At 48.1% G+C, this 26270-nt stretch overlaps 1 protein-coding gene across 4 annotated transcripts in view; it reads right to left on the reverse strand.

Moving 5' to 3' along the window:
• Positions 1-5749: 5749 nt before the first annotated feature.
• pfkfb3 (6-phosphofructo-2-kinase/fructose-2,6-biphosphatase 3) overlaps positions 5750-26270 on the reverse strand; it is a 63233-nt gene continuing 42712 nt past the window's right edge. For 2 of the 4 annotated variants that reach the window (XM_055653459.1, XM_055653457.1), the window contains exons 6-15: positions 26007-26063; positions 23134-23258; positions 21445-21652; positions 20202-20348; positions 18708-18812; positions 17288-17417; positions 16060-16122; positions 15348-15412; positions 12253-12432; positions 5750-5890 (exon numbers count right to left, since the gene is read on the reverse strand). In XM_055653459.1, the coding sequence (XP_055509434.1) occupies positions 5834-5890; positions 12253-12432; positions 15348-15412; positions 16060-16122; positions 17288-17417; positions 18708-18812; positions 20202-20348; positions 21445-21652; positions 23134-23258; positions 26007-26063 (1137 nt within the window). In that variant the 3' untranslated portion in view covers positions 5750-5833. Of the gene's footprint in view, positions 5891-9901; positions 9925-12252; positions 12433-15347; positions 15413-16059; positions 16123-17287; positions 17418-18707; positions 18813-20201; positions 20349-21444; positions 21653-23133; positions 23259-26006; positions 26064-26270 lie in introns of all 4 variants that reach the window. The other 2 variants (XM_055653458.1, XM_055653460.1) reach the window with 2 other exon arrangements.

The raw sequence follows: 26270 nt of genomic DNA on the forward strand, positions 1-26270 counted from the left end.
GGTACTGACTGTCGGCCATTTCCATTCAGGCCTCTTCTCGATGGGATCGGGTATCCAGTGGCGATTGCCCCGGGTTTCCACGGCAACGGACGACCTTCCCAAACAGGATCTGGGGATCAAATGCTGCCGGACCCACCGAGTTACTCCAGCACTCTGTGAAACGTCACCTATCCATGTTCTCCACAGATGCTGCCTGACCCGCTGAGTTACTCCAGCACTCTGTGAAACGTCACCTATCCATGTTCTCCACAGATGCTGCCTGACCCGCTGAGTGACTCCAGCACTCTGTGATACTACACCTATCCATGTTCTCCACAGATGCTGCCTGACCCGCTGAGTTATGGTGCAGCAGCATCCATGGAGCGAAGGAAATAGGCAACGTTTCGGGACGAAACCCTTCTGGAAATAGGCAACGTTTCGGGCCGAAACCCTTCTGGAAATAGGCAACGTTTCGGGCCGAAACCCTTCCGGGTTTCGGCCCGAAACATTGCCTATTTCCTTAGCTCCATAGATGCTGCTGCACCCGCTGAGTTACTCCAGCACTCTGTGAAACGTCACCTATCCATGTTCTCCACAGCTGCTGCCTGACCCGCTGAGTTACTCCACCCTTTTGTGCCTAGCTGCGGTTTTAACCAGCAGCTGCAGTTCCTTCCAACATTCTTTACTCATAGCTGCATTGCCAGTTGCCTCACAAGCCTCCTGGACCTGTTTGTTGACACCAGCCTATTAAGGCAGAGAGGCTACAGAGTGCCTGTATGTTTAACAAATTTGATAAGGCCGGTGGACTGCTGATGTGACCTCGGTCAAGTATGTCGAGCTAATCATTCATGAAAAGGTCATTTCAATACTTTTTTTTTTTTTTTTTAAGTTTAGACATACAGCACAGAAACAGGCCCTTCAGCCCACGTCGCCCAGCGATCCCCACACACTAACTCTATCCTCAACACACTATAGAGACATAATTTACATTTATACCAAGTCAATTAAACTGCGCGTCTTTGGAGTGTGGGAGGAAACCGTCGATCTCGGAGAAAACCCACGCAGGTCACGGGGAGAACGTGCAAACGCTGTACAGGCAGCACCGTTAGTCGGGATGGAACCCGGGTCTCTGGCGCTGTGAGGCAGCAACTCTACCGCTGCGCCACCACACTGCAAAACTAAAAGCCTTTATGGATATGTAGAAACAAAGAACTGCAAACGATACTGGTTTGTACCAAAGATAGACACAAAATGCTCAGTAACTCAGCGGGTCAGGCAGCATCTGTGGAGAACATGGATAGGTGACGTTTCACAGAGTGCTGGAGTAACTCAGCGGGTCAGGCAGCATCTGTGGAGAAGATGGATAGGTGACGTTTCAGAGTGCTGGAGTAACTCAGCGGGTCAGACAAGAGAACCCGGGTAGGCGACATTTCATAAGATCACAAATGATAGGAGTAGAATTAGGCCATTCGGCCCATCAAGTCTACTCCATCATTCAATTACGGCTGATCTATCTCTCCCTCCTAACCCCATTTTGCAGATTTCTCCCCATAACCTTTGACACCCGTACTAATCAAGAATCTATCTACCTCTGCCTTAAATATATCCATAGATTCACCACTCTCTGACTAAAGAAATTCCTCCTCATCTTCCTAAAAGAACATCCTTTTATTCCGAGGCTGTGGCCTCTAGTCCTAGACTCTCCCACCAGTGGAAACATCCTCTCCACATCCACTCTATCCAGGGCTTTCACCGTTCGGTAAGTTTCAATGAGGTTTCATAGGCACAGATCTTGTGTTGAATATAATGTTTCAGCTACAGAGAAAGTGCAGGTTTTCTTTTTAAAGTGCAAGGGATGCAACGAGGTAGGCCGGAGGATCAACGAGCAGAGTGAATCATGCCCCCTCCCCAACTGCAAAGTAAGCCATAAATCCCCTCAATAAAAAACCACAAAGCTGCTTTCTTTAAACTGGTTTTATTATTGTTCTGGCAAATGTAAAATTCTGCATATTCAGGAAAAAGTGTTCCCTGTATTTTCTGCCGATATTTCCTCACCAGTAACGGCAAGTGCTGTACATACGTACGTACTCAGCAGACGCAACATGCCAGGCAGTTGGGAGAGAATCCTCTCCTTCTCCGAATAACCATAAATAAGTCAGCGTGTTCGGACACATGTCCGTACTACAAAAAAAAATGTACATGAAAATTAACACTCGATCGATTAACTACAACTCACGCCAGTCGATTCTTTGTCGACCAAACGGAAAATAAAAAATAAACTTATTCGATTGGAATGAGAACGTTGCTATAGAAACGCTTTGGTGAATGTCCACAAAGGTTGCATCAAACTCCGAGATCGTTAAGGGCCTGTCCCGCTAATTAGCGCTATTTTTTTTCGGCGGCTTGCCGGCACCCGTCATTAGTCGCATCCGCAGGTGGCCGAAACTTTCCAACGTGTCGAAAATCCAGCGGCAACCAGAAAAAAGGTACGGTACTTCGGGCGACCGCTTGCGATCATAGAGGCCACGACTCTCGACATGTCGCGCGGGGTGACGCCTGGATGGTGGCGAGTAGTCGCCCAAAGAGTCGCACCTTTTTCTGGTCGCCGCTGGATATTCAATGGGTTGAAAGTTTTCGGGCACCCGCTGTGACTAAGACGGTGCCGGCTGTAGATGATATGTGCATGTACCTTTAACATAGTGACCTCGCCACTACTAACCACTCCCCATATCACAAGTATAATTACAACCTCCTCATCCACTGATCTCTCTCTTGTTCCCGTGACAGACCATGTACAGCTAGTGCAGTAATGTATGTTACAGTATGAATAAAGTAAATACACAGTGTATTGATGACACTTCTTTACATGGTGTCAGAAGTGGGATTCGAACCCACGCCTCCATCTCAGATGTAAAGAAGTGTCATCAATACACTGTGTCTTTACTTCACTATTAACATACATTACTGCACTAGCTGTACGTGGTCTGTCACGGGAACTAGAGAGAGATCAGTGGGTGGGGAGGTTGTAATTATACGTGTGATATGGGGAGTGGTTAGTAGTGGTGAGGTCACTATGTTAAAGGTACATGCACATATCATCTACACCGGCAAGTCACTGAAAAAATAATTGCGTAAGTGGGACAGGCCCTTTACTTAGACTGTCCAATTTCTCTTTGACCCTTGCAACCATCGTACTCCCTTAACTCCACCTCATCTTTAAATAAGACTAATTAAAGGAGACCGAGCCAAAACAACATTGCTTAAACCTATTGGAAGCCTCCTCCACCCCCCTCCCCCCACCCCAATCCAACCTCCCTCATCCAAGTTCCTCTACCCCCCCCCCCCCCCTCCCCCCACCCCAAACCAAACCCGACAGATAAATAACATTTGTGCAATGATGCATGTATTAGCGAAGGGATCAAACATGAATATCATGATGAAGAGAGACACAAAAAGCTGGAGTAACTCAGCGGGTCAAGCAGCATCTATGGAGGAAAGGAACAGGCGACGTTTTGGGTTGAGATCCTTCTTCGAATTTTCCTTCGATTACATTTCGTTTCCCGCCTCAGGTCATCGCTAGTTACATCTTCTGGGTGCTTCCGAAGGCTTGGCAAAAGATTCAATCGATATGAAGTCTTTGACAGCCTTCTGTCCGAGCACCAAGCCTGCGTGGGCAATGGGCCTTCTGTCACAAAATTGTCACAATGCAAGGCGGTTGTATCAATGATTAATACATCATTGATTTCCCGAGATTCATCCGTTCTACAACATTCCACTGCGGACTGACATCAAATCGACGCCCAAATTTGATCGATTTGTTATTCAGCACAAAAGCGCAAGTCACTCTGGCCTGGACCCGATACGTCACTGATCCTGTCCTCTCCACAGATGCTGCCCGACCTGCTGCGTTACTGCACCTTTGTGTGCCCATCTTCGGTGCAAACCAGCATCTGCAGTTCTTTCCCACACATGTATATCACGCTGCAGATTTGCCAATAGGGACAGCTGCAGTGGTCCCCAGCTCCCAAGTGCATTTTAAAGACCCCCTCTCTCCCCCCCCCCCCCCCCACTCCCTTAAACCCGAACTACATCAACCCCGCTGAGCCCCCGCTGCATGGGGAGTTGCGCAGTAGGCACAACGGTTTCACCGTGTCCTCCTGGGCAGCTCCGCGCGATAGATCACGCCAGCACGCGTGGACCTAGAGGGAACAAACTCAGACCTTTGGAAACACCAGCCACCTCTGGTGCAGTGAAAAATACACTGTTAATTGGCAAACTGCACGCACGCACGCGCACAATATATTAAAACACACAGGCATTTTGCACCCCCCCCCCCCCCCCCAACCATCCTCGTCTCTGGCGACCGCTTCCAAGATGGTAGCCTTGCGTCGTGCCCAGAGGCGACTCAAGGCGAGGGACACACGGGGGAACCGTTCAGTGTTCCACGAACGCCGGCATCGCACGTCAGCCAACGCAGAAAATCAAACGCAATGCTGACGCGCGATTCCATGCGTCGCAACGGGAGCGCGATTGAGGGGAGCCAGCACAATCGCCGTTAATCACGCAAGACTCGACCAGGTATTGGCTCCTGTTCACGCCACGAAGTGTGTGGAGGGGAGAGGGGGGCTTCTTTCATTGCAGCAATACAACACCCCTCATCTAAAGGAATCCATTCAGTTTGGGACACTTCACACTGCAGATTGTGCCAGGACTCAGGGAGGTGGGAGGGGGGTGGGGGGGTGCAAAACATGGACTCCACACGAAGGTGGACACAAAAGGCTGGATGGAGTAACTCAGCGAGCGAGGCAGCATCTATGGAGAGAAGGAATGGGTGACGTTTCGGATCGGAGACCTATTCCTTCTCTCCATAGATGCTGCCTCACCCGCTGCGTTACTCCATCCAGCATTTTGTGTCCACCTCCCATTTTAACCCACATCGGCAGTTCTTTCTTACACGTGAACGCACACGGGCCACACACGCTCCAGACGGTCCCCGCCCGTAAACACAGGCAGCCGCCACTCAGCCGCACAGGAGCAACATCCACATCTCACACACAAGCACAAAACATAAATAGGTAGTGAAATAGTACAAGCCAAAAATAAAATTGGTCACTTGGAAATCTCAGCTCTCATAAATATTTGTGCAGAAGATCATCTCACTAGCTGCAATGTTCTGACGTTCAACTGATCACTTACACAATATATATATGTGTGTGTGTGTGTGTGTGTGTGTGTGCGCGTTTGTCTATATGTGTGTGTGTGCGCATGTATGTGTTTGTACGAGATTGTGTGTATGTTCGCGTTTGTCTGTACGTAAGTGTATCTGTATGTATGTATGTGCGTGAGCGTGTGTGTAGATGAGCGTGCGTGCATGTGAGCGTGTGTGTATGTGAGCGTGCGTGTGTGTATGCATGTGTGTATGCGAGCTTGCGTGTGTGTATGCATGTGTGTATGCATGTGCGCGCATTTTCAGGAACAGAGTTGGTGTTCCTGTATTTAAAGACTGTACATCACAATGATTACAGAAACAGGAAAATAGAATCCAGTCGTGTAGCTATTTACATTTTGTACACGATACAATACACCCCGCAAACGAGACGCCGCGGGCTATTTACAACCGGGTTTTGTTCACCAGATAAACTTGCGAGACAGCGGGTAAAAGTTCAGGGCCAAACTTCATAATCCATCTTCTGCAATAACGTCCATCCAAGTTGCTGAAGTCCAGAACAAGCAATCCAGTGTTTCTCGACAGAAGGGGAGGGGAGGAGGGGGGGGGCGAGGAGGGGAGTGGGTTATTTTTTGTTTAAAAAAAACCAATACAACCACTCCCGAAATTTAATTTTAAAAAAAGGATTCATTCTTGTACGGAGATGGTCACGGCTTCCGAAGGTCGCGGCATCTCGCTTACATTCTGTGTGGGGAGAAGAGATCAGGATTGTAATCGGAGAAATTAAATTTACGATCAAAATGCAAACACAATACATGGTCATCTGCATGCATGCAAGCCAGCTAGGCAGCTACAGAAATGAAGCTCGATTGCAAGGGTTGATGTGCAGGAGGTACATGGATCTTAGTTCACAATCGAGCACCTGACCCGGCCCCAGTAGCTTGGAGCTCCCTCACCCAGACCAGACCCGCCACCATTGTAGATGTAGCCCAGTCGCAAACACACCACACTCCCCACCATTGTAGATGTAGCCCAGTCCATCACACATACCACACTCCCCACCATTGTAGATGTAGCCCAGTCCATCACACATACCACACTCCCCACCATTGTAGATGTAGCCCAGTCCATCACACATACCACACTCCCCACCATTGTAGATGTAGCCCAGTCCCACACACACCACACTCTCGTTATCCCCTCTGTTATCAGGCTTCTGAACGGCCCTTCCATAAGCTAGGGTACTGTCCGATTCACCTCTACCCCATTGCGGACATTGGACTTTGTCTGTGGAACTGATGTGCTACAATGCTGAGAACTATATTCTGCACTCTGTATCTTCCCCTTTGCTCTACCTATTGTACTGGAGTTTGACTTGATTGTATTTATGTTTGGTATTATCTGATCTGATTGCATGCAAAACAAAGCTTCTCACTGCACCTCGGAACATTAAACCTAAACCGTTGTAATTTGTATTCATTCACAACACAATATGCGACTGACACCAGTAAATTATTGGTAGACAAAAATGCTGGAGAAACTCAGCGGGAGCAGCAGCATCTATGGAGCAAAGGAAATAGGCAACGTTTCGGGTCGAAACCCTTTTTCAGACTGATGTAGGGTGGAGGGGGGGGTAGAAGAAAGGACAAAGGAAGAGGAGGAGCCCGAGGGCTGAGGGAGAGGTGAGAAGGGGAGGAGACAGCAAGGGCTACTGGAAATTGGAGAATTCAATGTTTATGCCGCTAGGGTGCAGACTGCCCAAGCGGAATATGAGGCGCTGCTCCTCCAATTTCCTGTGTTGCTCACTCTGGCCATGGAGGAGACCCAGGACAGAAAGGTCAGATTGGGAATGGGAGGGGGAGTTGAAGTGCTGAGCCACAGGGAGATCAGGTTGGTTATTGCGGGCCGAGCGGAGGTGTCCAGCGAACAGCATATGCAGTTCCTTCTTAAACACCAGTAAATTATTTCCCATTGCTACCATCCTCTCACAGAGGGGACTAAAGTCACGAGGCAATATAAACAATAGACAATAGGTGCAGGAGTAGGCCATTCGGCCCTTCGAGCCAGCACCGCCATTCAATGTGATCATGGCTGATCATCCCCAATCAGTACCCCGTTCCCGCCTCTCCATATCCCCCGACTCCACTATTTTTTTAAGAGCCCTATCTAGTTATCTCTTGAAAGTATCCAGAGAACCTGCCTCCACTGCCCTCCACAGAGAATTCCACAGGCTCACCACTCTCTGTGTGAAAAAGTTTCCCTAGTCTCCGTTCTATATGGCTTACTCTTATTCTTAATACAAGACAACACTAAGAATATTGTGTAGGAAAAAAATGCAGATGCTGGTTTAAAATCAAAGGTGGACACAAAATGCTGGAGTAACTCAGCAGGACAGGCAGCATCTCTGGAGAGAAGGAATGGGTGATGTTTTGGGTCGAGACCCTTCTACAGACTGAAGAAGGGTCTCGTCCTGAAACATACACATGGACAATAAGCTGACAGTGTATATTCGCCCACAAACCCACCCAAGTAACACACCCCATTGCATCACGAGCCAGCTTGGCTTAACAGCAGCACCCTCCACACAGTTCATTTATCCTAAAATGCAAAAAAAATGAATCTTCTTCCAGTGAAAGGTTTCATTTTTTCCCCCAATAACCGGGGACTTTAGGGCTAGAACACTATAGCTTCTGTGGGCAGCAGCATGGATTTAGCTTGTTACCTTTGAAGAATTAGCAAGGATACAAAGTGAAATATAGTTCGTCTGAGGCCAATGGAAGAGATGAAGAAGCGGTGAAAATAAGAGGGAGAGAGCTTTTAATGACAGAGTTAAGTTGCAGCAACATCCCACAAATTCAATTAGACCCCGCTTATAACAAAGCAGGTTTGGTTAGGACTCATCGCCAAATCTGAATTCAGAGGAGCATTTTTAAAGAGGTACAGCACTGAGTGGGCCGGGGCAGATCAGTGGCACAGCGGTAGAGTCGCTGTCTCTCAGGGCCCTAGAACCGGGTTCGATCCTGACTACGGGCGCTGTCTGTACGGAGTTTGTACCTTCTCCCCGTGACCTGCGTGGGTTTTCTCCGGGTGCTCCGGTTTCCACCCACTCTCCAAAGACGCGCAGGTTTGTAGGTGTAAATGTAAATTGTCCCTGGTGCGAGTAGGGTATGTGTTAGCTTGTGAGGATCTCTGGTCAGAACAGACTTGATGGGCCAAAGGGTCTGTTTCAGCGCTATTCTCTTTAAACTGAACTAAATTAAAACATACAAACAGGTTTGGAGGTTAATTGTAAATTGTCCCTAGTGTGTATAGGATAGTGTTAAAACCCCTTTCTCACAGGGCGACTTGACGCAAGAGTTAACCAGAGTTGAACATCGTGGGAACCTGTTGCGATAACCGTACGGCATTCGTGGACCACAGTGGCGCTAACGGCAGGTACTCGTGTAACTTGGTGACTCGGGAGAAAATTCAAACAAGCTTGAATTTCTCCAAGAGTGACTTGTACACTTGTGGTTGAACATTGCAACATTATCTGCACGTAGTGGCCAGTGCGATGTCCGTACTGACTCTTGCGTGTACCGTGGGAACTCCTGCGAACGGTGAACCCGGAGGCGGGACAGAGGGCGAATAAAAATTGTCTTCTGTGGGGTTGAATTTAAAAAATAAAGATTTGCATCCGCATATGGACATCAACTTATTCACGAGTTATGTTAATGAGATTCAAGAAAATAACTATAATCTTTAAAAGGGACTTTACTGAAAGGTCCCGCATTTTTATGGTCCGCGAGAAAGTTTTCACATGTACTTCTTTGAGAGATAGATGCTGCTTGGCCCGCTAAATTACTCCAGAATTTTGTGTCTAACTTGCTGATTCAGACAGTTTTTGATTATCAAGGATTCTGCGCTGACTCTTTACTCTGAATCACACGTTGGAAATTTAAACTTGGGCGCAACTAACATCGTCTTACTACCGTGGGAACTCTTTAACTCAGCGGGCAGGCAGCAGTTAATTGTTGCTCCCTTCAGTTTCCCAGGGGGTTGGGACGGGACTGGAGTTGGGAGGGAAAGGTGGGGGAGTCGAGGGAGAGACAGATGGGGGTGTCTTCATTTACTGGCGGCGGGTGTCTGTCACTGAAACAGGCAGGTGAGATTTCACATCCACCTTGTGTGTGCGCCTCTCTCTCTCTCTCCCTCCCTCTCACACAGGCCGAGAGACTCTGCCTCTGTGAGTGTACGTCTCTTTCTCCCCCTCTCCCACACAGTAAGACCGAGGTACTGTGCTCAGTCCATCTGTGTCTCCCACATACACAGTAAAACTCTGCTTTGTGTGTGTATATACGTCTCCCCTCATTTCTCTCTCTCCCCCCCATCATTTGTGCCACGTGATGATTTAATTACACTTGACAGTTTACAATGTTCATTCAAGATTTAACGGGAAAGCTCGGGAGACGAACAAGTCACTCGCACAAATAACAGAAATGCCGAGTACCGTGGGAACACTTTGTCTACCCCCCGTTATATCGTGTGATATCGTGCTAGACTACGACCACTTCACTCTGGTTGCATCTTGCGTCAAGTCGCCCCGTGAGAAAGGCCTATTAGTGTGCAGGGGGAAGGAATCGCTGGTCAGTGCAGACTCAGCGGGCCGAAGGGCCTGTTTCTGCACTGTCCTATAATGTTTAAATTTCATCTCGATATGAATTTACAGGGCAGTGAGAAAAACCGTTCACACAGAGAATAACAAGATATACTTACAGACAAGCCTTTCCTAATAAAGGCTAGAGAGAAAGATGAAAGAGGCGAGAAAGAGAAATAGCACAAGAACAAAATTATTAAATAAGGAAAGACCAGACAGCTCAGTCAAAATGATTCAGTGTATTACTCATTATATCTACAATGAAGCACAGGTTCTAGACCTGCCATAAAACATCCTATTGACAGCAAAGCAGACTTGGCCTGGCATCACACAGCGCAAAGAAATGTAGACAATGGGTGCAGGAGTAGGCCATTCGGCCATTTGAGCCATTCAATGTGATCATGGCTGATCATCCACAATCAGTACCCATATCCCCTGACTCCACTATTTTTAAGAGCCCTATCTAACTCTCTTGAAAGTATCCAGAGAACCGGCCTCCAATGCCCTCTGAGGCAGAGAATTCCACAGACTCACAACTCTGTGTGAAAAAGTGTTTCCTTGTCTCCGTTCTAAATGCCTTACCCTTATTCTTAAAACTGTGGCCCCTGGTTCTGGACTCCCCCAAAATCAGGAACATGTTTCCTACCTCTAGCGTGTCCAAATCGTTAACAATCTTATATGTTTCAATAAGATCCCCTCTCATCCTTCTAAACTCCAGGGTGTACAAGCCCAGCCGCTCCATTCTCTCAGCATATGACAGCCCCGCCATCCCAGGAATTAACCTGGTGAACCTACGCTGCACTCCCTCAATAGCAAGAATGTCCTTCCTCAAATTAGGGGACCACAACTGCACACAATACTCCAGGTGGCGGCGTGACTCACCTTTTTTTTTTTTTTTTTTTTTGTCTAGTTAAATGTTTTTTTGCGTTTTTTAATAGTGTTTTTAACTGTATATGTGGGGGGGGGGGGGGGGGGGGGGGGGGGGGAAACTTTTTAAAATCTCTTCCCTGTATTGGAGACCCGACCTTTTCCTTGTCGAGTCTCTGTTGCCGTTGGGGCCTAGCACTGTGGAGCGGCCTCCAGCCTGAACGACCTGGGGGGCTCCAGTCATGGAGCCTGCGGAGCAGCAGACTTTCCATCGTGGGGCTGGCCGGCATCGGAGCGTGGGGAGCGGTGGTGACTCGCTGTTGCAGCCCAACCATGTAGCACGGAGGCTCCAGCTGCAGCCGCAGGTCCGGTGGACTGTGATATCGGGAGCTCGCGGGTCCGGGTGACCGCTTTTCTGAGCTCCCGCAACGCGACTTCTCCAGCCCGTGCCGCGGGGTTGGAACGACCCGGAGCGGGGCCGTACATCGCCCGGCGCTGCCTAAAATGGCCGTGGGACTTATCATCGCCCGCCTGGGGCTTCGACATCGGGAGAGAAATGGAGAACAGGGGAGAGAAAAGACTTTGCCTATCATCACAGTAGGTTCACTGTGATGGATGTTTCTGTAAATTAAATTGTGTGTATGTCTGTAGGAAATTGTCTTTTGTTTGTATAGCTGTGGAAACGGAATTTCGTTTGAGCCTCAAATGACATGTAATAAATATTGTATTGTATATTGTATTATAGGTGTGGTCTCACTAGGGCCCTGCACAACTGCAGAAGGACCTCTTTGCTCCTATACTCAACTCCTCTCGTTATGAAGGCCAACATACCATTCGCTTTCTTCACTGCCTGCTGTGTTCTTACTTAGTACAAGTAAAAATGACCACTTAGCACACTCTAGCCCAGTCCATCACACACACCACACTCCCCACCATTGTAGATGTAGCCCAGTCCATCACACACACCACACTCCCCACCATTGTAGATGTAGCCCAGTCCATCACACACACCACACTCCCCACCATTGTAGATGTAGCCCAGTCCACACACACACACACACCACACCCCCCACCATTGTAGAAGTAGCCCAGTCCCACGCACACCACACTCCCCCCCATTGTAGATGTAGCCAGTCCATCACACACACACAGCCCACATCACACACACCCCTCCCCACCATTGTAGATGTAGCCCAGTCCCACACACACCACACTCCCCACCATTGTGGATGTAGCCCAGTCCATCACACAGACCACACTCCCCACCATTGCAATGGCCTCGACAAATGGAAAAGCCAACATTCCAAATAAAAACAGCAAATGACTTGAAAAAAATTGACTTTCAAAAGATGCGCCGATGACAAAATAGTCTTCGATGGGAAAGTCCCGGAAATAAACCATGAAGCAGCAAGCGGGTCCCAGACAGCTCCGCGACTTGAGATTAACACCCACACATTTGCCACAGCTCCAAGCACAGCGACAGAGGCAGCATTAGTACGGTTATTGATCTCGGCAAACGGCTCGCTGTAAACTCCCCACACAAGCAGCAGAGGCGGGCGGCAGCAGTAGCAAAGCCGTAAACAGTACAGAACAATCGACTAACTTGTCCAGGCAGGGGAGCGGAGCCGTCAGAGGCCAGACAGAGGGCAGTGGCCAGGGAGGAGGAGGAGGCCAGGCGGTCGTCTGGCCCTTCCATGCGCGGCTTTTTGTTGGGTTCGGGGCTGGCCAGAGGCGTGACGCTATTGCGCCGCATGAGAGGGTTTGCTCCCTTCTTGCCGACGTCCTGGGGAGCGGAGAGGGGGGGGGGGGGGGGGGGGCACACAGAACCCGCCCCCCCCTCTTTTTTAAAAAGCCGAATCACCACAGGAGCATTGCAAAATAAAAAACTTTTTTATAACCCCTCCCCCCCCCCCTCCCCCCCCCCTTCCGCCGAGACTCGCTGCGCCCCAAATCCAGAGTGTCGGAGGGGGTGGGGCGAGATTCTCGACTTCTGCAAAGTGCCGTCAACATTTAATGGTGACGGCACTTGCTCCCAGGGCTGAGAACTATTTATCGTGCAGAGACACGGCTTGGAAACACAGGCCCTTCGGCCCATCCAGCCCGTGCCAGCCATAGGCCGCCCATACAATAGTTCCATATTACATAGAAAATAGGTGCAGGAGTAGGCCATTCAGCCCTTCGAGCCTGCACCGTCATTCAATATGATCATGGCTGATCATCCAACTCAGTATCCCATCCCTGCCTTCTCTCCATAACCCCCGATCCCCTTAGCCACAAGGGCCACATCTAACTCCCTCATAAATATAGCCAATGAACTGTGGCCTCAACTACCTTCTGTGGCAGAGAATTCCGCAGATTCACCACTCTCTGTGTAAAAAATGATTTTCTCATCTCGGTCCCAAAAGATTTCCCCCTTATCCTTAAACTGTGACTCCTTGTTCTGGACTTCCCCAACATCAGGAACAATCTTCCTGCATCTAGCCTGTCCAACCCCTTAAGAATTTTGCACGTTTCTATAAGATCCCCCCTCAATCTTCTAAATTCTAGCGAGTACAAGCCAAGTCTATCCAGTCTTTCTTCATATGAAAGTCCTGACATCCCAGGAATCAGTCTGGTGAACCTTCTCTGTACTCCCTCTATGGCAAGAATGTCCTTCCTCAGATTAGGAGAGCAAAACTGTACGCAATACTCCAGGTGTGGTCTTACCAAGACCCTGTACAACTGCATGTTCCCACGCTTTCACTTCCTACACGCCAGCAGCAATTAACAGAGGCCAAAACAACTGACCTGCACACGGCCAGTGAGAGAACGTGCAAACTCCACATGGACAGTACCCAAGATCAGGATCGAACCCGGGTATCTGGCAGCTTCACCAGCTGCCCCACGCCAACTTTCTGAACTATCTATAGATGAGAGGTCAGCTTGTGTGGATTTAAGAATGGTTTGATTGGCTTTAGGTAGACACAAAATGCTGGAGTAACTCAGCGGGTCAGGCAGCATTTCGGGAGTCTAGTGTGTGTGTGTTTATGACTTTCGATCTGTTGTCTGGAATCAGCCAGTATTCGGAACCCATTGAACCCACCACAAAAACACTAAATCAATTTAAATTTAATTTGGAAATAACGAGTGAGAATTGTGACTACAGGTGCAAAGTTCGCAACTGATAGGATCAGAATTAGGCCATTCGGCCCATCCAGTCTACTCCACCAGTCAATCATGGCTGATCGATCTCTCCCTCTCAACCCCATTAAATCTTTGTTCAATTTTTATTTCAGCCGATGACTTTTCCAGCGGTTTTCAAAAAAATAAAATATAAATAAAAATCACCATCTTAAATATTAAGGACTCCAATTAATTCAGCAGATGAACCATTTTAACATACACAAAAGATTTGAATATTATGAACTAATGTTAGATTGTTAGTAATCACTCAACCTATATTCTTGCCTGTGTAGCATTATAGAAATTATTCTAAATAAGGAGATTGGGCTGGGTTTAATATTTCAAATCAAAGTTAAATTGCAACAAAGACACAAGGAATTGCAGATGCTGGTTTAAAAAAAAAAAAGACAAGAGTGCTGGAGTAACTCAGCGGGTCAGGCAGCATCTGTGGAGAACATGGATAGGTGATGTTTCACAGAGTGCTGGAGTAACTCAGCGGGTCAGGCAGCATCTATGGAGCTAAGGAAATAGGCAACGTTTCGGGTCGAAATCCGGGTTTGGCCCAAACGTTGCCTATTTCCAGGGGTTTCGGCCCGAAACGTTGCCTCAGCTTTGCTCCATAGATGCTGCTGCACCACAACTCAGCGGGCCAGGCAGCATCTAAGGAACATGGATAGGTGACGTTTCACAGGTGCTGGAAACTCCTTCAGGCAGCATTGTGGAGAACATGGATAGGTGACGTTTCACAGAGTGCTGGAGTAACTCGGCGGGTCAGGCAGCATCTGTGGAGAACATGGATAGGTGACGTTGCACAGAGTGCTGGAGTAACTCAGCGGGTCAGGTAGCATCTGTGGAGAACATGGATAGGTGACGTTTCACAGAGTGCTGGAGTAACTCAGCGGGTCAGGCAGCATCTGTGGAGAACATGGATAGGTGACGTTTCGGGTCGGGACCCAAAACAGGCTCCGACCAAACTTTGCCTATTCATGTCGAAGAAGGGATGTGTTGGCGCTGGAGAGGGTCCTTTCAGTTTAGTGTGGAGATAGTACGGAAACAGGCTCTTCAGCCCACCGAGCCCACACCAACCACTAACACTACTGTATATACACACTGGGGACAATTTTACATTTACACCAAGCCAATTAACCTACAAACCTGCACGTCTTGGGAGTGTGGGAGGAAACCGAAGATCTCCGAGAAAACCCATGCAGGTCACGGGGAGAACGTGCAAACTCCGTACAGACAGCACCAGGAATCAAACCCGGGTCCCTGGCGAGGCAGTAGCTCTAGCGCTGCACCACCGTGAAAACCTACGATGAGCGTTTGACAGCACTGGGACTGTACACGCTGGAGTTTAGAAGGGGGGGGCCTGATTGAAACTCGCCGAGTGGTGAAAGGCCTGGATAGAGTGGATGTGGAGAGGATGTTTCCACCTGTGGGAGAGTCTGGGACCAGAGGCAATAAAGACACCATTGATCCGTTGGAATTGGCGCTAAACCAGGTTGCTGGGCAACACCCAACAAACGGAACACTCACCTCCGGCCGGTCTCTGTGAGTGTTGACAGCCTCTACGTTGAGGAAGATGGACTCCACCTTGCACCCTGGAAGAGAACGGTAAATCCATCATTCAGCTCAATTTAAAACACAAAGGGCGGTGGGTGTATGGGACGAGCTGCTGGAGGAGGCAGTCGAGGCTGGGACTATCGCAATGTTTAAGAATATTACATGGGTAGGACAGGTTTGTTGAGACATACAAGATGATTAAGGGTTTGGACACGCTAGAGGCAGGAAACGTGTTCCCGATGTTGGGGGGAGTCCAGAATTAGGGGCCACACACAGTTTAAGAATAAGGGGTAAGCCATTTAGAACGGAGACGAGGAAACACTTTTTCTCACAGAGAGTTGCGAGTCTGTGGAATTCACTGCCTCAGCGGGCAGTGGAGGCCGGTTCTCTGGATACTCTCAAGAGAGAGCTGGATAGGACTCTTAAAGACAGCAGAGTCAGGGGAGAAGGCAGGAACGGGGTACTGATTGGGGATGATCAGCCATGATCACACTCAATGGTGGTGTTGGCTCGAAGGGCTGAATGGCCTACTCCTGCATCTATTGGCTGTTTTTTTTCCAGGGGAATGGTCCAAACGCAGGCAGGTGGGGCTAGTGTAGATGGGCCATGTTGGTCAATGTGGGCCGAAGGGCCTGTTTCCGCGCTGTAACTATCCCAAGAGCGTTGGTCAGAGCACACAACTTACCGTAAGCAAATGGAGTTAACTTCAGCACGGTGTGAAGGGGGCACTTGAGATAGGGCAGCTCATCTGCAATAGAAACACACCGTCAGTAGACTGCAAACTGGGGTCGCAGACTCACACATTCCCCAAGATACAAAATGCTGGAGTAACTCAGCGGCTCAGGTCGTGACGGAAGAATTGAGCTCCACAGGGCCCCAATGTCTCCTCGTTCACCGCCCAGCGACTCCATCTACACCTCACGCTGCCTCGGCAAGGCCAGCAGCATCATCAAGGACCAGTCTCACCCCCCGGCCACTCCCTCTTCTCCCCTCTGGCAAGAGGTACAGAAGTGTGAAAACGAACGCACACACACCTCCAGATTCAGGGACAGTTTCTTCCCGGCTGTTATCAGGCAGACCCAGTGTGCGACCTTGCATCACCCGGCGTGGCTTTAATGGCCGCGGGACAATCGCCATCGCCAGCTGGGGGCTTTGACTTTGACTCTGACATCGGGGGGGTGGGGGATTTTGCAGTGGAGAGATAAGTTTTTTTGGCCATCCATCACAGCAATGTGATGGATGTTTATGTAAATTATGTTGTGTCTTGGGTCTATTTGTTTGTAATGTATGGCTGCAGAAACGTCATTTCGTTTGGACCTCAAGGGGTCCAAATGACAAATAAATTGAATTGAATTGAACTGAACTGAACCATCCTACCCCAACCAGAGAGCGGTCCTGAACTACTATCTACCTCATTGGAGACCCTTGGACTATCCTTGATCGGACTTTGCTGGCTTTACCTTGCACTAAACGTTATTCCCTTTGTCCTGTTTAAGAAGGAACAGCAGATGCTGGAAAATCGAAGTGCTGGAGAAACTCAGCGGGTGCAGCAGCATCTATGGAGCGAAGGAATGCATTTCGCATACCCAATTAATGCATTTCGTTCTCTCTGTACTGTACACTGACAATGACAATTAAAATTGAATCTGAATCTGAAGGAAATAGGCAACGTTGCCTATTTCCAGAGGGTTTCGTCCCAAAACGTTGCCTATTTCCTTCGCTCCATAGATGCTGCTGCACCCGCTGAGTTTCTCCAGCACTTTTGTCTACCTTCCCGATATCCTGTATCTGTACACTGTGGACGGCTTTGATTGTAATTGTGCATTGTCTTTCCGCTGACTGGTTAGCGCGCAACAAAAGCTTTTCACTGTACCTCGGTACACGGGACAACAAACTATGAACTGAACTCCTACCTGCACTTTTATCCAGGAAGTACGCAAGGAGACACCGCATGACGGCTTGGTGACAAATGACCAGGACATCGCCCTGTCTCTCCAGCTCCATAATAACTGGCTCCAGGCGTTGGACCAAGTCCTGATAGGACTAAATATAAAAAAGGTGCAGTTAAAACCCCACAGCTTCATGCACTTTACGCTCTCAATTTTACATCCTCCAATGGGCGTCACGGTGGCGCAGCAGGTAGAGTCGCTGCCTCACAGCGCCAGGGACCCGGGTTCAACCCTAACTACGGGTGCTGTCTGCGCGGAGTTTGCACGATCTCCCCGTGGGTGTTAGAAACAAAGAAACATAGAAATTAGGTGCAGGAGTAGGCCATTCGGCCCTTCGAGCCTGCACCGCCATTCAATATGATCATGGCTGATCATCCAACTCAGTATCCCGTACCTGCCTTCTCTCCATACCCCCTGATCCCCTTAGCCACAAGGGCCACATCTAACTCCCTCTTAAATATAGCCAATGAACTGTGGCCTCGACTACCCTCTGTGGCAGAGAGTTCCAGAGATTCACCACTCTCTGTGTGAAAAAAGTTCTTCTCATCTCGGTTTTAAAGGATTTCCCCCTTATCCTTAAGCTGTGACCCCTTGTCCTGGACTTCCCCAACATCGGGAACAATCTTCCTGCATCTAGCCAGTCCAACCCCTCAAGAAATTTGTAAGTTTCTATAAGATCCCCTCTCAATCTCCGGGTGCTCCCGTTTCCTCCCACACTCCAAAGACCTGCAGGTGCTTATAGGTTAATTGGCTTCGGTTTGTATGCAATAGACATTAACAGTAGGTGCAGTAGGCCATTCGGCCCTTCGAGCCAGCACCGCCATTCAATGTGATCATGGCTGATCATCCCCAATCAGTACCCCGTTCCTGCTTTCTCCCCTTATCCCCCGACTCCGCTATCTTTAAGAGCCCTATCTAGCTCTCTCTTCAAAGCATCCAGAGAAACCAGCCTCCACCAACCTCCAAGGCAGAGAATTCCACAGACTCACAACTCTCTGTGAGAAAAAGTGTTTCCTCGTCTCCGTTCTAAATGGCTTACCCCTTATTCTTAAATTGTGTGTGGCACCTGGTTCTGGACTCCCCCAACATCGGGAACACATTTCATGCCTCCAGCATGTCCAAACCCTTAACAACCTTATGTTTCAATGAGATGCCCTCTCATCCTTCTAAACTCCAGAGTGTACAAGCCCAGCCGCTCCATTCTCTCAGCATATGACAGTCCCGCCATCCCGGGAATTAACCTTGTGAACCTACACTGGGCTCCCTCAATAGCAAGAATAGATTATGAAGAAATGAACCAGTGGCTACTATCCTGCTGTTGAAAGACACCGTTAATCCCCCACGCTCCATAGCCCGCGTAAAGTCAGCAGCAGCGGGAACTTACCTCTCCCGTCGGGTATCGGTAGTAGTACTTGTCTTGCTCACGGAGCGTGTATTCCTCCGGATGTCGTTCCTTTATCTCCTCATAGGTCATGTCCTCGCAGACACCCTGGATCAGTGGGGAAAAATCCCAGTCAGTTCTCCCGACCTCCGGGACGTTTCGAAACCAGGAGCCGCGGGAGATGGTCATATGGCATCGGCAGGCACGGGGGGGGTCTTTTCTCCACAGCCAACCCAGAGTGCTGGAGTAACTCAGCGGGTCAGGCTGCATCTATGGAGCGAAGGAATAGGTGACGTTTTGGGTCGAGACCCGGAAGGGTCTCGACCCGAAACGTCGCCTATTCCTTCGCTCCATAGATGCTTTCCAGGTCTCGACCCGAAACGTCACCTGTATGTCATGTTGTCACTTGCGGGCGGAGCACCAAGGCAAATCCCTTGTATGGGAATACTTGGCCAAGCAACGTATTCATTCATTTAGGAGGCTTTCAGATAGGCATATGGATAAAGAGAGAATGGAAGGATATGGAGTATATGCAGGCAGATAAGAGTCAGACATAGAGTGCTGGAGTAACTCAGTGGGTCAGGCAGCATCTGTGGAGAACATGGATAGGTGACGTTTCACAGTGCTGGAGTAACTCAGCGGGTCAGGCAGCATCTGTGGAGAACATGGATAGGTGACGTTTCACAGAGTGCTGGAGTAACTCAGCGGGTCAGGCAGCATCTGTGGAGCGAAGGAATAGGTGACGTTTCGGGTCGGGACCCCTTCTTCAAACTGAGAATCAGGGGAGAGGGAACTAGAGCTATGAAAAGGTTTGGAACAAAGCAAACCGATGACCCGGGAACAGTGGAGCCCACAATGGTCCATTGTTTGCTGTGGGAAAAGGTGATACTAAATGGATATGAACAATGAAACATGCAGGATGACTAGGGTGGGGGAGGAGAGAGGGGATATTGGGGTTACTTGAAATTAGAGAAATCAATGTTTTCACGCCACTGAGTTGCAAGATGCCTAGAGATCAGATTAATCTTTGTTCAATGAACAGTCTAGTGGACTGTTGCGAACAGCTGCTGCGTTTGACACTGTTAAATAAAATGTACAAGTTTTCTTCAATGAAGTTTTCTTCACCGAATAGTGAAAGGCCTGGATGGAATGGACCAGCTTTAGATGTTTCCACTAGTGGGAGAGACCAGGACCAGAGGGCACAGCCTATGAATTAAAGGACGTTCCTTTAGGAAGGAGACAAGGAGGAATTTCTACACTCACAGGGTGGTGAATCTGTGGAATTCATTGTCACAGACGGCTGTGGAGGACAAGTCAGTGGATATTTTTTAATGTGGTGATGGATTCTTGATTAGTACAGGGGTCGAGGGTTATGGGGAGAAGGCAGGAGAATGGGGTTAGGAGGGAGAGATGGATCAGCCACGATTGAATGGTGGAGTAGACGCGATGGGCCGAATGGCCAAATTCTGCTCCTGGAACTTAAAAGGTGGAACTCACCGCGTCGATCTCGTTGAGTGCCTTCCACTGCTCATACTGCTCGTCCAAGACTTCCGCAGTCTGGATTGTCCGCTTCAGCTGACTGGTCCAGACCTTCAGGTCCTTAATGTTCTGCTCCTCCAGGAAGGTTCTTAATGCCGAGGAAAACTGGCAGGGGGAAAAAAAAAATGTGAAAACGCACACCTCCAGATTCAGGGACAGTTTCTTCCTGGCTGTTATCAGGCAACTGAACCATCCCACCACAACACGAGAGCAGTCCTGAACTACTATCTACCTCATTGGTGACCCTCAGACTAATCTTGATTGGATTTTGCTGGCTCTACCTTACACTAATTATTATTATTGTTATCTGAAGAAGGGTCTCGACCCGAAACGTCACCCACCCCTTCTCTCTAGAGATGCCGCATGTCCCGCTGAGTTACTCCAGCATTTTGTGTGTCTCTTTTTCATTATTATCATGTATTTATACACTGTGGACGGCTCGATTGTAATCATGTGTTGTCTTCCTGCTGACTGGTTAGCACAGGACAAAATCTTTTCACTGTACCTCGGTACACGTGACGAAAAACTAAACGAAACCTTTTGTCACAAGAAGTTTCATAAAGTCCTCATGTGAAAAGGTGATCCAGAGAGAGCGCTTTGCTTAAAGTAGGAACTGCAGATTGCAAAAAAAAAAATTAAAAAATGGTAGAGTGCTGGAGTAACTCAGCAGGTCAGGCAGCATCTCTGAAGAACATGGACAGGTGGCATTTCAGGTCAAGACCTTTGTTCATTTGTTTTAAAATATAAAAATGCGTGCATCTCTAAAGATAGTTGGGATATCGCGGACAAAGAACTGTCTAAATACACACATCCCATCAATGAACAGCTCTGCTGATGGATACTGCAAACAGAACAGGCGTATACGACCAATTTGAAAATCTTAGGTAGACACAAAATGCTGGAGAACTCAGCGGGTGAGGCAGCAACTCTGTATGCGCTGTTCCAGGTGTCCTTTTTCACCCAAAGAGGTGAATTGGTGGAAATCTCTGCCACAGAAGGCAGTGGAGGCCAATTCACTGGATGTTTTCAAGAGAGAGTTAGATTTAGCTCTTAGGGGCTAATGGAATCAAGGGATATGGGGGGAAAAAGCAGGAACGGGGTACTGATTTTGAATGATCAGCCATGATCATATTGAATGGCTCGAAGGGCTCCTGCTTTATGTATCTACGAGTACAGGCCCACTCCTGAAACCCACTCGTACCTTCTTCCCTCTGTACGAGAGGCCAGAGTCGCCGCCGATTCTTCCCTTCAGGTTGTAGTCACTTTCACCATGGCGACACAGGTAGATGGTGCGTGGATGGACGTGGATGTTCATCAGGTAGTAGACAATCTTGCTCTGGATGTGATCCAGCACCCGGTTCACCAGGAACCTACGGCCCACATTAATCACCTTGATGAGCGACAGGTCCCTAAAGTGATGCGGAGATGGAGGAGAGAGAGAAGCATCGCACTGTTAGCGCAGTTATCACGTCAATAGACAATAGTTGCAGGAGTAGGCCATTCGGCCCTTCGAGCCTGCACCCCCATTCAAGTCAAGTCAATTCGTCACATACACATACAAGATGTGCAGTCAAATGAAAAGTGGCAATCAAAAACAAACTACAAACAGAATGGAACAGAATCACATATTCTTTTACATATTAAATATTGTGGGAAGAAGAAAAAAGGGAAAACATAGAAATTAAGTGCAGGAGTAGGCCATTCGGCCCTTCTAGCCTGCACCGCCATTCAATATGATCATGGCTGATCATCCAACTCAGTATCCCGTACCTGCCTTCTCTCCTTACCCCCTTTAAGTGCGGCCTTTTGAATGAAGAGAGTCCCTCTTAAATATAGCCAATGAACTGGCCTCAACTACCCTCTGTGGCAGAGAGTTTCCAGAGAGTCACCACTCTCTGTGTGAAAAAAGTTCTCTCCACAGAGGGTTTTGAGGGATTTCCCCCTTATCCTTAAGCTGTAGACCCCTGTGGCAAGGGGCTCAGGGATTGTGGAAAAAAGGCAAACTACAGGATACTGAGTTGAACAGAATCACATATTCTTTTACATATTGAATGGCGGTGCAGGCTCGAAGGGAAAAAGGCCTAAAAAACAGCTAATGTGATCATTCTATCATCCCAAATTTGTGGAACAAATCCTTTTATTTTCATTAATGTCCCCATATCCTTTGATTATTTTCAAACTCCAGTAAAAAGGCAGAGCAAAGAGGAAGATACAAGAGTGCAGAATATAATTAACTGCAATAATGCGCATCTCAGTTCCCAGGGAACTGGTGCACAGATGCTGGAATTATTTATTTAAATCTCTATCTTACTCTTTAGTATGTTCTACTTATTTTAAATTTTCTGGAGTGAAAATAATAAAAGTCGGAACAAAAACATTAATGAAATAAAAGGATTTGGGGTACAAAATTGGGGCTTCATCAAACATGAAATTAGCTGCAGGAGTAGGCCATTCCTTTTTTTCTTCTGCACCGCCATATTTAATATGATCATGGAATATGTGATCCAACTCGGTATGTTTGTACCTGCCTTCTCTCCATACCCCTGATCCGCGAGCCACAAGGGCCCATCTAACTCCCTCTTAAATATAGCCAATGAACTGGGGGGAAATACCCTCTGTGGCAGAGAGTTCCAGAGATTCACCACTCTCTGTGTGAAAAAAGTTCTTCACACAGAGTGGTGAATCTCTGGAACTCTCTTCATTCAAAAGGCCGCACTTAAAGGCCTAAAAGGCCGCAGGTTCCCCACCCCCAAGTTTAGAAGGATATGGGCCAAACGCAGGCAGGTGGGACTAGTGGAGATGGGGCATGTTGGCCGGTGTGGGCATGTTGGCCGGTGTGGGCAAGTTGAGGCTGTTTCCACAAGAGGACTAAGTGAACAATCATACTCACTTGTCATAATGATCTGGGTCTAAAGGTTGGTAGGTTGCTTTGTAACACTCGATTCTCTTTAGGAAGTCCTCCATTGCATCAGCCCGGTTGCAGTCCAGATAATCGGGACTGGACACTTTCACATCCTGGCGAGATTTAAAACACTCATTCAAAACACACAATACATCACAGAATGTAAACACAAGGAACTGCAGATGCTGCCTTACAAACAACAGACACGATAAACATAGAAACATAGACAATAGGTGCAGGAGTAGGCCATTCGGCCCTTCGAGCCTGCACCATTCGCCATTCAATATGATCATGGCTGATCATCCATCTCAGTATCCTGTACCTGCCTTCTCTCCATACCCCCTGATCCCTTTAGCCACAAGGGCCACATCTAACTCCCTCTTAAATATAGCCAATGAACTGTGACCTCAACTACCTTCTGTGGCAGAGAATTCCACAGATTCACCACTCTCTGTGTGAAAAATGACTTTCTCCTCTCGGTCCTAAAAGATTTCCCCCTTATCCTTAAACTGTGACCCCTTGTTCTGGACTTCCCCAACATCGGGAACTATCTTCCTGCATCTAGCCTGTCCAACCCCTTAATAATTTTGTAAGTTTCTATAAGATCCCCCCTCAATCTTCTAAATTCTAGCGAGTACAAGCCAAGTCTATCCAGTCTTTCTTCATATGAAAGTCCCGACTACAAAGACTGTGATGTAGTTGAGACGGATAAAAGACACATTGCGTGTCATTCCGAACTGTCACTGTATGTCATGTTTAAGAAGGAACTGCAGATGCTGGAAAAATCGAAGGTAGACAAAAATGCAGAAACTCAGCGGGTGAGGCAGCATCTATGGAGCAAAAGAATAGGTGACGTTTCGGGTCGAGACCATAGATGCTTTCTGGGTCTCGACCCGAAACGTCACCTGCATGTCATGTTGACACTTGCGGGCGGAGCACCTAGGCAAATCCCTTGTATGTGAATACTTGGCCAATAAATTTATTCATTTATGACTTCAGAATTAAGGGACAGAAGTTTAGGGGTAACATGAGGGGGAACTTCTTCACTCAGAGAGTGGTAGCGGTGTGGAATGAGCTTCCAGTGGAAGTGGTGGAGACAGGTTCTTTGGTATCATTTAAAAATAAATTGGATAGGTATATGGATGAGAAGGGAATGGAGGGTTATGGTATGAGTGCAAGCAGGTGGGACTAAGGGAAAAAAAGTTGTTCGGCACGGACTTGTAAGGCCGAGATGGCCTGTTTCCGTGCTGTAATTGTTATATTGTTATATGGTTATAAATGTATTCATTCATTAAGGAGGCTTTCAGATAGGCATATGGATAAACAGGGAATGGAATGATATGGAGTATATGCAGGCAGATAAGAGTCAGACACAGAGTGCTGGAGTAACTCAGCGGGTCAGGCAGCATCTGTGGAGAACATGGATAGGTGACGTTTCACAGGATGCTGGAGTAACTCAGCGGGTGCAGCAGCATCTATGGAGCTAAGGAAATAGGTAACGTTTCGGGTCGAAACCCTTCCGGGTTTCGGCCCAAAACGTTGCCTATTTCCAGAAGGGTTTCGGCCCGAAACGTTGCCTATTTCCTTCGCTCCATCAGCGGGCCAGGCAGATCTGTGGGAACATGCTGCATTTCACAGAGTGCTGGAGTAACTCAGCGGGTCAGGCAGCATCTGTGGAGAACATGGATAGGTGACGTTTCACAGAGTGCTGGAGTAACTCAGCGGGTCAGGCAGCATCTGTGGAGAACATGGATAGGTGACGTTTCACAGAGTGCTGGAGTAACTCAGCGGGTCAGGCAGCATCTGTGGAGAACATGGATAGGCGACGTTTCACAGAGTGCTGGAGTAACACAGCGGGTCAGGCAGCATCTGTGGAGAACATGGATAGGTGTCGTTCTGGGTCGGGATCCTTCTTGATTGCCAATATTTGAATTATTAAAATATTAATTTTGATATTCAGACAATATTTTTATTTTTAATTGATAGTCAAATAATTGGACAAAGATTCTTGATTGGTACGGGCGTCAGTGGTGAAAGAAACATAGACAATAGGTGCTGGAGGAGGCCTTTCTGCCCTTCGAGCCAGCACCGCCATTCAATGTGATCATGGCTGATCATCCACAATCAGTAACCCGTTCCTGCCTTCTCCCCATATCCCTCGATTCAGATAGAAACATAGAAATTAGGTGCAGGAGTAGGCCATTCGGCCCTTCGAGCCTGCACCGCCATTCGATATGATCATGGCTGATCATCCAACTCAGTATCCCGTACCTGCCTTCTCTCCATACCCTCTGATCCCCTTAGCCACAAGGGCCACATCTAACTCCCTCTTAAATATAGCCAATGAACTGGCCTCAACTACCCTCTGTGGCAGAGAATTCCAGGGATTCACCACAACACAGTTGGCCCCAAGAGCTAAATCTAACTCTTGAAAACATCCAGTGAATTGGCCTCCACTGCCTTCTGTGACCTTCCATGGGGAGAAGGCAGGAGAATGGGGTTGAGAGGGAGAGATAGATCAGCCATGATTGAATGATGGAGTAGACTCGATGGGCGAAACCTGATAAAGACTAAAAAGGCACAAGATAAGAAGAGAAGAGGTGCGAATTGTGAATGCAGAGGAAGGAATGTAGTGGAACAGAAGAGTTTGGGTGTGTCCCACTTGGGTGATATTTTGGGCGACTGCCACAAAATCTTCAACATGTTGAAAAATTTTCCGCAACAATTTTTGCTGTCGTAGGTTAATTCCAGTAGACGTAGGTGAATTCCATTAAAAAATAGTCCCTGGCAGTCCCCTAAAGAGTCGCCTAGGTGGGACAGGCCCTTCAAAACAAGTCAATGTTAAACTAACCACCACTTACCATTATATTAGCAGCTACTATACTCGGATCATCACAGACAGACTCGACAAAAAACACCTGCAAAATAAACAAAAGTTCATTTCTTCATCCCTTGTTAATTCACATTTAGTCATCAGAGTTATAGAGTGACACAGCAGGGAAACAGGCCCTTCGGCCCAACTTGCCCACACCAACCCATGATCACATTGAATGGCGGTGCTGGCTCGAAGGGCCGAATGGCCTACTCCTGCACCGATTGTCTATTGTCACCCAACATGTCCCAGT

The sequence above is a fragment of the Leucoraja erinacea genome, chromosome 22 (assembly GCF_028641065.1).
Source record: "Leucoraja erinacea ecotype New England chromosome 22, Leri_hhj_1, whole genome shotgun sequence".
NCBI classification, from domain to species: Eukaryota; Metazoa; Chordata; class Chondrichthyes; order Rajiformes; family Rajidae; genus Leucoraja; species Leucoraja erinaceus.